The sequence below is a fragment of the Pelobates fuscus genome, chromosome 11 (genome assembly GCF_036172605.1).
Source record: "Pelobates fuscus isolate aPelFus1 chromosome 11, aPelFus1.pri, whole genome shotgun sequence".
NCBI classification, from domain to species: domain Eukaryota; kingdom Metazoa; phylum Chordata; class Amphibia; order Anura; family Pelobatidae; genus Pelobates; species Pelobates fuscus.
Window position 1 is genome coordinate 46907890 of NC_086327.1, and position 13356 is coordinate 46921245.

The 13356-nt window shown below is 40.8% G+C and overlaps 1 protein-coding gene across 1 annotated transcript in view; it reads left to right on the forward strand.

Moving 5' to 3' along the window:
- The window catches only part of GRIN2D (glutamate ionotropic receptor NMDA type subunit 2D), a 420255-nt gene that overhangs the window by 210650 nt on the left and 196249 nt on the right, over window positions 1-13356 (forward strand). The window contains exon 7 of the mRNA XM_063436111.1: window positions 8912-9037. Coding sequence (XP_063292181.1) covers window positions 8912-9037 — 126 coding nt within the window. The remainder of the gene's footprint in view (window positions 1-8911; window positions 9038-13356) is intronic.

A 13356-nucleotide genomic window follows, 5' to 3' on the forward strand; every position in this document is an offset into this window, starting at 1 on the left:
GCCAAATTCAGTAGACAGCTGCGTCAGTAGACATCTGTGTCTTACCTGAAGTCTTTTGGATGCTGCCCTCTTGAATGTAGTTTAAATTATTTGATGTCAAACCCGACATTTAAAGTGACTACATCATCTAGATGACCCCCTCCTTTTTGGAGACTCAGAGATGACCAATCAATTGTGTAAGCCTATATAAAGCTTATTTTGGCCTTTATGCAGGGATCTATCATGGTTTCTGTCTTGATGTTTAGTGCTTATAGTAAGTCTCTCTTAATATCTTGATATTGACCTTGTATTTGACTTATAAATTTGAGTGCTTATTCCTTTTATATTTATTTTCTGATATTGGTAACTCACAATCCACATACCCACATTGTATATCCATTCCTAGTGGTACTGTGCATTGAGCAACCAAGGTAATATCTGCATCTCGACTTAGAATGGGCTCAACTGACTTTTTAGAAACCGGAATGAATCTTGGAGGCTATGTTTTTGGTTTCTGCCATTCCCAAAATGTTTATGGAAGGGCCTTCCAGTGGAGGGCATTTTTAGGCATGCTAGGCATACTGTCAACTATGCTGGACCTAAATAGAGCCCAGGAGTCGGGCCTGTGTCCCTAACATCTGGACCATATTAGGTCTAGTATTGGTCACCAAAGCTGATCCCAACAGCCATTTTGTTGGTGGTTTGGGAAACTGCATAAAGGGAACATGTGTGAGAGATATGTGGACCCGATTATCACTGATTGGTGAGGTTTATAAGGTGGGACATTCAGTATCTACGCTGAAGAAATCCACAGGACAAAACCAGTTGGGGCACAGGAGCACTGTGGGGCTTTTTATCTTTTTCCAGACTGTTATTTCACCCATATCAGGACAAGACTTTTCCCTGCCACTCAGAATTAGCAGGTGGACTGAGGACTGAGTGAAACACTGGGGACTGAGGTTTTTTCAGACCTAACTATGTGCCCTTCTGGCCACTTATAGTGGCTTTCTGCTTGTGAGTGCAATATCTATTTTTATTGGACTATTGTATATAGTTTTACACTATGTCATGTTTTTATTTGTTTTAAGTGAGTAAAGACTGGGAAGATTTGGAACTCCATATCTGTGTTATTATATGTGGATTGTGAGTTATCAATATCAATAAATATTCCAAGGTATAAGCACTCAAATTTATTTACCTCCACTATATTGGTCTCTAATCATATGAACACACCATACCTTATTAATTTCTGACTGAGTATTCCTATAATCCTTACCTTGGCTATAACAGAGTTTGTTTCTTTCTTAAATTAAGTCTGGTCATTATAAGGCTTGTTAATACATCTATAGTAGAACATTTGTTTGAGGGATTCGTAATTTTCTGTAATTTAGGGTACGACCCCATGAAACCCAGCCAGTTCACTGATTGTCATGGAGAAGCATTGGGACACAGATTTTAAGGCTTCTCTTTGAGAGGCATAGCTATGTGCTGGCCACAAAGTAATCAGAAACAGCATCCAATTTTAAAAAAGTGCATTTTTTTCTTGAATGATAGGATAACTAGTTTATTCCTCAAGACGAGTTCCACTCAAAACTAAGGAATACTTTTAAGAATTTTGATAACCCATTAAGTGCTTCAGCAAGCGGAAATGCTTTGGGGTTTTGCAGTGAGTGTTCATTTAACAAGAAAAGATTCAGTAGTCAGTGATGATGATGATAATAATAATAATAATAATAATTAATAATATATAAGGGTCTTCTGATTTAACTGATTTAGAATATAACATATGCTACTACTACATAATATACTGATACTTGTTTTATTAACCTTGGTTGAACAAGTACTAATATTTGTATATTAATCCTCTGAGCTATTTCACTGGTTCATCCCTGTGAATTTTCTTCATGTAAAGAAACCCTATTCTTCCCCTGTAAAATAGCTAAAATTTCACACACGGGGACAAACATTTACTTTATTTCTAAATCATACTTTCACATTTTGTTTTTAGGACTATTTTTCTAAAACTGTAATGAAAATATAATTTGTATGTGTTTAATATTTTAGATATTTTAAATAACTGTCAAATACAGGAAATAATACAAAACAATGTATACAATTCAGAATTTTCTGTATTCTCTTGCCCCGCTGTTTTAGATGGTTTGCTTTCCATAAGGTTAAAGGGTATTCCAGATCTGGACTCCTTTTTAACTCTTCTAGAGGAGTATCCACTTATCCCTCACTGATGAGGCCTAACAAGGCTGAAATGATCATCTCGGGCTACTGTTTCTCTTGTGCAGAGGAAACTGCCCTGCATTCGGAATCTAGACTGACCTTTTGGGTGGTATTAGTCTGATGTGTTGGTTTAGATTGTCTCTGTAATAGCACAAGATTAGCAAAAAACAACTTGAGAACTGAACGAGGACCCACTGAAAGGCAAGCTATTTGAGTTGTTGTCCATTGCAGGTATCATCTTGTGCTCTCTCAAAATAATATCTCTGTAGATGTAGATGTTGACACACTTAAGTCTTAAGTCAATTAGTGCAATTAATATGTATTTCTACTCGTAGGATAGGGATTACAAAAAGAAAATGTGTTAAAAACCAAGGAATCGTTGCGCTAACTGCTGTATTTATATTTCTGGTTTGCTGCTCACATCATTTCTTTGAGTTTTATTCCTTTGCTATGTAACAGCTAATCCTCGCAAAGAGGAACAGTAATATAAAAGAACATCCCGAAGTTTTAAAAAATGGCTCAAAGTAATAACTTTGTTCTTAATTTTACTGAAAACTGTCGGTATTTTATATGATAGATGGGGGATTACTTCTGCACGTCTTCAATGGAAAGCTAGCTAGATTGGGTAGAACATGCTAGTAATTATATTGAGCCAAAAAGGAGATGATTTTTGAAGCGGTGTTGTGTTGTTGATTTCGTGGGAGAGAGAGAAATACTGAAATATCTGGATTTTTCTTAATGCTTCTGTATTCTTTTGTGTTTTCCCCCATTTTTTCCTCCATTTCCCAAAAGTGATGAAATTTATGTAGATATGTTAATATCTGTAGTTCAGATATGTAAGCCACACATAATTTTTTTGGACACCAAACAATATACAATATCAGTATACACTGATGAAAAAAAAAAAAAGAAATCTGCTATATTGCTGCAGAACAACGGAACTAAAACTATAATAAGTACTATTTAGTTGTAACTCTTTTTATTGCTGTTGTATCCTTGGGTCAAGGTACATTTAGGAAATCATTATCCACTGTTTGTAAACCAGCTTTTTATGGCCACATTAAAGAGCACCCACATAACTGCTATACAGTAATCACATTGACAAAAGCACCCAACTCCTATCCACATTTCAGCCAATACAAAGCTCCTATATTATTGATACAGAACTCAAATGGCAGCCATACAGGAACCACATAGCATGAAATACCCATCATCGACTCACATTACAGACCCCAAACAAACACCCATGTTGTAGTTACAGCACTTAGGAACCATACAGCATAAAACTTGTGATTATATAACATGACATAAATACAGAAATAATGGTCATTTTTACACATACAAATATACGGTTATCCCTCTCTGTTGATCTGTGGATTCGTTCTACACCTAATGTCCCTCGCACATCCTTACTGCTGGAGGACTTTCCATGTATTAGACTAGAGGACACTATTGCTTGCTTTGGCAGAAGTTTTTATCTCTTTCCTAGAATTATGTAGAAAAATGTCAGCACAGGAAGAAGACTGTGGACTGTAAAGGTCTTTGCCCAAATTGGATTTATCATGGTCTGAACAAGAAGCATATGTAATGCTTTGCCACCATAATCTGTTATTACTACTACACAAGAGGCTAAAGGTAATGCTTAGAGTTCCTCTTCCTAGCAATACATTGGAGTAACTTGCAGCAGACATGGATATTGTGTTTCAGGGTATGCCGGGCAATATGTGGAAAAAAAAAGAAAAAAAAAAAAGGTCTCCTGCAAGGGTCAAAACCCATCATTGTAGTTTGTGTTCTTTTGGTTATTTTTTGTGTTCAATAAATATATATTTTTTAATAATTTGTCCTGGAGCTTTGTTGTTTTTCCTGTTGCACAGATCCAGCTATATCATTTGATGGAAATTAAAAACCACCTATACTCGGGCAACTCCTTATTGCTCCAAAAGCTGTAAGTTGGATTTCTTATCTGTGCATTTATACCTGCAGTGTGCACAATGTTGTTGTGTTCTCTTTTCTTGCATATTTTTTGCTGATGGCATTTAAGTGATAAGCATCCCAGAGTGAAGAATATACCACACCACACCATCACAAAGGAGGCATTCTGGGCTCAATAATGTCACTGCTTATACCTACCTTTAGATCATTATGTATATATATATATCTCAGAATCTACTACACCATAGAGTATTTCTCTCTGTGTTCTTTTTATTATATATCTCAAGGAGCTGTAGCAATACGAGCCTTACACCATCATCCATCAAGTCCATAGATTAGAACTGATTGACAGCTCTGATTATTACAAGTTTATCTATTTATTTCTTACTACATCTATTTGTGACCATACTACACTATTGGATCTCCTTTTTATTGTTTCCACATATTGACAAGCGTACCCTGAGGCACAACATCTATTTCTGCTGTAAATTATATAGGTCTATGCCTAATCAGTGTCAGGGATCTTACCTGCAGTGGGAGTCCGGCAGGCAGAGTTAAGGCACCCTTTGCAATTCGGCACAGACCGAGGGGACTCAGGACAGAAATCCCCAAGGCTGTGACACAGTGCACTGGGGCTGAAATAACCAGTGCTTCCTGGAACGCAGTACAGACAAGGGAAATCCAGAAGAGTAGTCGGTAACAGAATCAGAAGTCAGGGCTGGCGGCAATCAGGCAAAAACAGTAGACGAGCAGGGGATCAAAACCAGGAGTCAGATGAACAGCAGTGAAACCAAACGGAACAGGAAACACGATCTGACAACGAGAACCAGACTTGCGGGGTTTAAATAGGAAGACTCAGCCAATGATCATGGAACCAGGAACAGGTGTGCGAATCCCAGGCAAACAGGCTCAGACTACAGGATACCAAGAACATCTAGAAACAGTCAAAGATGCGGGGAGCCCAATGTAAGGATCCTGACTGGGATGCAGGAAACTCAGGTTCGATCCCAGCCAGACCCAAATACACAATATTGTGCAAAGCACAATGATGATCCTGACATTCAGCCAGGAGCACATTGCTTAACCCCTTAAGGATGTGTGACATGTCATGATTCCCTTTTATTCCAGATGTTTTGTCCTTAAGGGGTTAAATGCTCTTATAAGCAGTCAGAAACGTTCTGAAGTTTACTTTAATATGGAGTACATAATATGGAGTACATAATATGCAATGGTGCATGGAGCAAGAGCCATTTAAGCATATTAATCATGATATGTCTGGACTTATCCTCACCTTACAAAAGCTGAAACATCTATAGATATATTTAGATTTTTTTCACCATAATTATTAGGTTGACATTCATGCTTTGTTGTCTTTTTTTATATATATAAATATACCCATGGGAGCGTTTTTAATGTTGAGTTAGTGATGATATTCAAATTATTCAGTTTTATCTAACATTGCCGTTAATCTCTCCACTTCTTGAATCAAGTATAAAAAAAAATCTGCAGATGTTCCTATTCTTTTAATAAAGTTTGCAAGAGCCATCTTGAAGCTTAAAGCCTTTGATAGAAATAGAAATCAAATATAGTTATTCTGTTGGTGTGGTTTGGGTTTTAGTTTCTAGAAACTCTCAAAGGCATTTCAGAGTAGGCTCCCTTGATAGTTTTAGAGCCATGGACACCAGAAAAGCAAAATAATTACAGAACTAGCTGTATGGTGTTTCAGCTGATATATGCAATAAATTGTTATTCCTGTATGTGCAAATTAATTGATGGCTATAAATTATCTTTCTTTTTGTTTCAAACAAGATAAACTGTATAGAGCCATACATAATTATAGCTTAGCCATCCCTGCAGGACATTTTCAGTTGAATGGAATAGCATTAGGAATACATCCTATAGTATGTAAATGGATAAGAGGGATTAGGTTAAAGAGACCCCCTATAGAACAGTAATACTTGGGATGTGACTATACATCTTAATGTTCTAGAGAATTGAACAGATTAGAAAATGTTTATATTTAAGCACATTTTAGCTAAATTGCTCATATGTTTGTATTTAATATTTCCCTAAAGCATTTTAGACTGAACAGCTTTACAAAGCCTTAACAAACTTAACACTCCAAGATGGAACTTTATTTAACATTTCTTGGCATATTAAAACTTTTTATTAAATAAGTATATATACATTTGTTGTTTTTACATAATCAAAAATTAGATGAGATTTTTTAACAGTTTTGAAAAAGAAGAACAATGACTTTAGGCATGGTGATAATTTACATAGGATTTTGTCTTTTTACATCCTTGTTGGTAGGAACTTCTATTGGATTGAGAAGGAACCGATGCTTCCAAAGCATACTTTGATGAAAATCAGGGCTTAAGTTTTTCTCCCACCACCTAGAGAGTGGAATAACTATTACTACACTATGCAGACAGATACACCTGTGAATTTACACACTGACATTTAACACAAATACTATCTTGAATTCATATACATCCTGAATTCATGCATATACATCCATGTATGTAAAGATGCATTAACACACCAGATAAATACGTTTATTCCATGAGCCTCTGTACAAAACAGTTGTAAACAGATTTTCCAAAAAATTATGATGGAGAAGCAATACTTTATTAAATACAGTTAACGTTATCCCACTCTGCCACTCTATTAGGTCTACATCCAGAGCCGGTGCACGGGTATTGGCTACATAACCCCCGATTGCCTCTCCTATCCAACCTTTAGCCCCTTTTGTGTATCTTACCCCCTTTTAGTGTCTTTGATGTTTGCATCCCCCTTTTGTCAATCTTGCCTGGAATAGACCCATTGATTTGAAAAAAAAAATAAAAAAATATATATATAGTAAACTACTCTTTACATGCTCTTGCTTAAGTATGGAAACTTAAGAGGGATGTGGGGGAACAAAACTTGTGTGGACTGGCTGACAATGAATTTAGTTAAGGTAAAGCTGACTTTGCACACTATGCAAATGTTTTTGCTGCTTTATTCTCTCTAACACTGTGATATGTCCCCTTTCTTCTGCACTTATTACTTACACATTTTCTCTTTCCCAGACTGTATAACAGGAGCTTCTGCCTACTAGTAAGAAGGTTAGGAGAGGAGTGGACAAGTGAGTGCTAGGGGACAGTCCTTAGAAAGCATGGAGCGAGCGCATCACTAGACACATTTATGCCAAGCTCAGGGTGCGGTCTGCACAGTATGCCCTTGGTTGGTCATCCTGCATGATTGGCATGCAACCTAACATGCATTCATGCCACGCTGACCATCTAATTCTTTGTGCAGACACATCCCCTTTTTGGGCATGTTTGTCCTTTTGGGCGATTCTGGTTATGTGATTCACATCAGTGGCCCACCCTTTTACTCCGCCCACTGAAATCCTGCTTCACTGGACACTGCTGTTAGTGGGTATGGATTTACTTCAAAGTTGAAAGTAAAATATTAGCATAGGGTATGTGTTTTCTGATAGTTATATACTGTGCGTTTCCCTCCAGCACCACCTCCACCAGATACATTATGCTTGGGAGGTATAACTGTGTTAGTGTTTTCTGTCGATAAGATTCTGTAATTATGCCCAGTGGGCTCTTAATCCGTCTCTGAGAGCAGCTCCCTGCCAGATCAGATAGAGGAAAAAGAAAGACCTCTTGCACAAGACCATGCTACAGAGAGTGAGTAACGGAAGGAGAGAGCTATGTGGACACCTACCCCATCAGTCACTTGGCAATCCAGCCCTGGGCTGATGTGCCCTAAGGCTTTCCAGGCCTGATTACTACACAAGAGTTTGTTTCCTAAACTAGGAACAATGGAGGATCGGCAAATACATTTTTATAATAAAATAGACAAACTAAAAAGACAAAATACACATCATCCTAGAATAATGTATGGCACACAGGATATGTGGATGTGTTATATACAAAATAAAATAAAAAGAAAAATAAAACCACAAAAATAATTCTGGGTAGGAGAATAGGGTCTCTCAAGTGCACTTGGACAACTATGCAGAAATGTCACACAACACATGTACTACGCCATTCAGCATGCCATGTTAATAAAAACAATCACAAACCTTAATGCTACTGAGATTTAACTTTTTGCTTTTTTTGTTTTGCTCAATTAAATTTTTTATTAAAATAAAATCATAATGCATAACTAAATGAGGACATCCAACATCAATCAATTCCCCACAGGAAAGCATTGCAGCAATGCTTTCCTATGAGGAGGGCTTATAGTGCGCATTAGCACACCATTGTCAGGTTATATCGGATTGGCTGGAGCACCGACCCAGCGCAGAGGGACATAGGCTCTGGAATCGGGTAAGTACAGTTAGGGTTTATTGACCCCTTACACTGTAGAGGGGGGAGTCTGGCACGCGGTAGGAGGAAGTAGTGAGGGAGCTATAGTGCTAGGAATACAACTTATTCCTAGCATTATAGTATCCCTTTAAATACTTGGGCAGACTAGATGGGCCAAATTGCTCTTACCTGCTCTTATTCTATGTTTCTATGTTTCTATGTTAGAAAAACAAGATTTGTTTTAACTATACTTATATGTACTATACAGCTTGGGATAATTTATGTTGACTCTTCCATCAGCAATCTAAATAATGTATTCATTTTAATGTATTTATAATCAAGTTGTACTGTTGGGAGATCTTTACATAATCTCTAAAGGAAACATTCAACACGAATATCAGTGTTTGAACTTCACATTTGACGGTATGCCACTTAGCAGTTTCCTTCTTTTTTAACAGAACCGTACAGTCCGGCTGTCTGGGTCATGATGTTTGTCATGTGTCTTACCGTGGTTGCTGTGACTGTTTTCATCTTTGAGTATTTCAGCCCTGTTGGATATAACCGAAGCCTGGAATCAGGAAAGCGTAAGTAACTCAATGTCTTTAATATATGCATCCATATATCATTTTGTAATTTGCTCCATAGCTAATCCCTTTACTGGTCAGTAAGCTTTTTCAAGTAATTGTTTTGTGTATCACACCTGATTTTAACACTATGAGTTCCAAAGCTATGCATTAGTCATACATTTGAAAAATTAAAATAAATGGTTAAATAATTTATATTTCTACTTTTGAAAATACACTTTACTATTGTTATTATATGGTTATGTGGTCATTTCTATATTTGTAATTGTATTATTACTGATATTCTTTTATTTATGTTAGGTGTAGCATGAATAATATAAGATACATATATAATCCAATGAAGAAAGAGATGCACTCTAAGGTCTTTCCAATATGCTTTTTATTATCAACAAATACTGTCTGTCCTGACCACCGTTTCAACCCTTTATGGGTCTTTTTCAAGCACATTGGAAAGACCTTCGAGTGCACCTCTTTCTTCAAGAGATTATATACAAACGCAGGTTAGCACCAAGGAAAGTTTACTGAACTGACAGTAAACTGACCACAGCCGCTTCACTTGGTATGTCAGAGTAGTTATTTACACATCAGTTGGTAGAAATGAGTGATGCGCAAGCATTATTGCCAGAGGATGTAGATAACAGGGATATGTCTCAGTCAGGCAGCATTACACACATGGACGTACGGTGTGATGATGATAATGTTGTACCAGCTGCTGCTTCCTTTGCTGAGTTGTCAGATACAAGTTAAGTGGTTGATGATGACGATGCGGCCGTTGATGTCACGTGGGTGCCCGCTAGAAGAGAAGAAGAACAGGGGGAAAGTTCAGATGGGGAGACAGAGAGGAGGAGGAGGAGACGAGTTGGAAGCAGGGGGAGGTCGTCGCAAGGAGCTAGTGGCACAGTCAGACAGCATGCATCGGCACCCGGGGTCAGCCAGACAGCACCCCAATCAACGCATGCTGTTGCCACCACTAGAATGCCGTCATTGCAGAGCTCAGAAGTGTGGCATTTTTTTGTGTGTCTGCCTCTGACAACAGCGATGCCATTTGCAACCTGTGCCAAAAGAAACTGAGTCGTGAGAAGTCCAACACCCACCTAGGTACAACTGCTTTGCGAAGGCACATGATCGCACATCACAAACGCCTATGGGATCAACACATGAGTACAAGCAGCACACAAACTCAAAGCCGCCATCCCCCTCCTGGTCCAGCATCTTCAGCCACGTTAACCACTGCAGTCCTCCTTGCCCCCTCTCAACCATCCGCCAGTCCGTCTCTCGCCTTGAGCAGTTCCTGCTCATCTGCCCACAGTCAGGTGTCTGTCAAGGACATGTTTGAGCGTAAGAAGCCAATGTCACAAAGTCACCCCCTTGTCCGGTGTCTGACAGCTGGCTTTACGGAACTCTTAGCCGGCCAGCTTTTACCATACAAGCTGGTGGAGTCTGAGGCGTTCAAAAAATTTGTAGCTATTGGGACACCGCAGTGGAAGGTACCCGGCCAAAATTTCTTTGCACAAAAGGCAATCCCCAACCTGTACTCGATTGTGCAAAAGGAAGTAATGTCATGTCTGGCACACAGTGTTGGGGCAAGGGTCCATATGACCACTGATACCTGGTCTGCAAAGCATGGTCAGGGCAGGTATATCACCTACACTGCGCATTGGGTAAACCTGCTGACGACTGCCAAGCATAGGATGCGTGGCACTGCAGAGGAGTTGGTGACCCGGCACGACTTGCAGGCAGGCCTGCTGCCACCTCCTCTACTCCTCCTACTCCATCCTCTTCCATAACCTCCTCGGCTAAGTCCTCTTCTGCTGCTGCGTGTTGCTCCACATCAACGGCACCCCCCAGCTCCCCAGGTACTATTCCACATCCCGGATACGTCAGTGTCATGCCGTCTTGGGGATGACTTGCCTGAAAGCAGAGAGTCACACCGGACCAGCACTCCTGTCCGCCCTGAACGCACAGGTGGATCAGTGGCTGACTCCGCACCAACTGGAGATCGGCAAAGTGGTTTGTGACAACGGAAGAAATTTGTTGGCGGCATTGAATTTGGGCAAGTTGACACATGTGCCGTGCATGGCACATGTGTGTAATCTGATCGTACAACGCTTTGTGAATAAGTACACAGGCTTACAGGACGTCCTGAAGCAGGCCAGGAAGGTGTGTGGCCATTTCAGGCGTTCCTACACGGCCATGGCGCACTTTGCAGATATCCAGCGGCGAAACAACATGCCAGTGAGGCGCTTGATTTGCGACAGCCCTACACGTTGGAATTCAACACTCCTAATGTTCGACCGCCTGCTCCAACAAGAAAAAGCCGTTAATGAATATTTGTATGACCGGGGTGCTAGGACAGCCTCTGTGGAGCTGGGATTTTTTTTGCCATGTTACTGGACGCTCATGCGCAATGCCTGTAGGCTCATGCGTCCTTTTGAGGAGTTGACAAACCTAGTCAGTCACACCGAAGGCACCATCAGCGACATCATACCATTTGTTTTCTTCCTGGAGCGTGCCCTGCGAAGAGTGCTGGATCAGGCCGTAGATGAGCATGAAGAGGAAGAGGAAGAGTTGTGGTCACCATCACCACTAGAAACAGCCTTATCAGCATCGCTTGCTGTACCCGCGGCAACGCTGGAAGAGGATTGTGAGGAAGAGCAGTCAGAGGAGGAATGCGGCTTTGAGGAGGAGGAGGAAGACCAACCACAACAGGCATCCCAGGGTGCTCGTTGTCACCTATCTGGTACCCGTGGTGTTGTACGTGGCTGGGGGGAAGAACATACCTTCAGTGAGATCACTGAGGACGAGGAACGGGACATGAGTAGCTCGGCATCCAACCTTGTGCAAATGGGGTCTTTCATGCTGTCGTGCCTGTTGAGGGACCCTTGTATAAAAAAGCTGAAGGAGAACGACCTGTACTGGGTGTCCATGCTACTAGACCCAGATATAAGCAGAAAGTTCCTGAAATGTTACCAAATTACCGCAAGTCGGAAAGGATGCAGCAGTTCCAAAATAAATTAAAATGTATGCTTTACACAGCGTATAAGGGTGATGTCACAGCACAACGGGAATCTAACAGGAGAAGAGGTGAAAGTAATCCTCCTCCCACGACCACACCGGCAAGGACAGGATGCTTTACAGACGTGTTGTTGATGGAGGACATGCAGAGCTTTTTAAGTCCTACGCATCGCCACAGCCCTTCGGGGTCCACCCTCAGAGAACGACTCGACCGACAGGTAGCAGACTACCTCGCCTTAACTGCTGATATTGACACTCTGAGGAGCGATGAACCCCTTGACTCCTGGGTGTGCAGGCTTGACCTGTGGCCTGAGCTATCCCAATTTGCGATAGAACTTCTGGCCTGCCCCGCTTCAAGTGTCCTGTCAGAAAGGACCTTCAGTGCAGCAGGAGGTATTGTCACTGAGAAAAGAAGTCGCCTAGGTCAAAAAAGTCTAGATTACCTCACCTTTATTAAGATGAATGAGGGATGGATCCCGAAGGGACTGACAGTGGGCAATACATTCGACTAAAAAAGGCCTAATGAGGGGGACTATTTAACACACCACTCCTATCTGGTGGCACATTAGATTACACGCGCAGTGCCCCAAGTTTGAAGTAGGAGGATCAACTGATAGGAATAGAACTACTTAACACACCTTATAATAACGCAGATAGAGGCAACGAAGAGAGAGGAGTCTGAAGAAGAGGAGTCAGAGGAGGAAGGTGGCTTTGAGGAGGTGGAAGACCAAACACAGCAGGCGTCCCAAGGGGCTTGTTGTCACCTTTCGGGGACCCTTGGTGTTGTACGTGGCTGGGTGGAGGAAGAGACTTTCAATGACATCAGTGAGGACAAGGAACGGGACATGGCTAGCTTGGTATCCAACCTTGTGCAAATGGGGAGTTTGCGGTTGTGCAAATGGACTGCTTGCGGTTGTTTGCGGTGCGTTAAACGGGGAGTTTGGTCTGTCACTGTGAAGCGGGCGTAACCCTTACACTACCTGATCGATACAACATCATACCTGATGTTTTAAAGCAAGTTATTCCAAACAATTTAGGAATGTTAGGTGATTATGCCCTTTATAGATTAAAACCAGACTCTGCATCAACTATGTAATTTTCCATGGGAGTTTTGCCATGGATCCCCCTCCGGCATGCCACAGCCCAGGTGTTAGTCCCCTTGAAACAACTTCACTATTGTGGCCAGAAAGAGTCTCTGTGGGTTTTAAAATTCGCCTGCCCATTGAAGTCTATGGCGGTTCGCCCGTTCGCGGACATTTGCGGAATTTCGCGTTCGCCGTTCGCGAACGGAAAATCTTATGTTC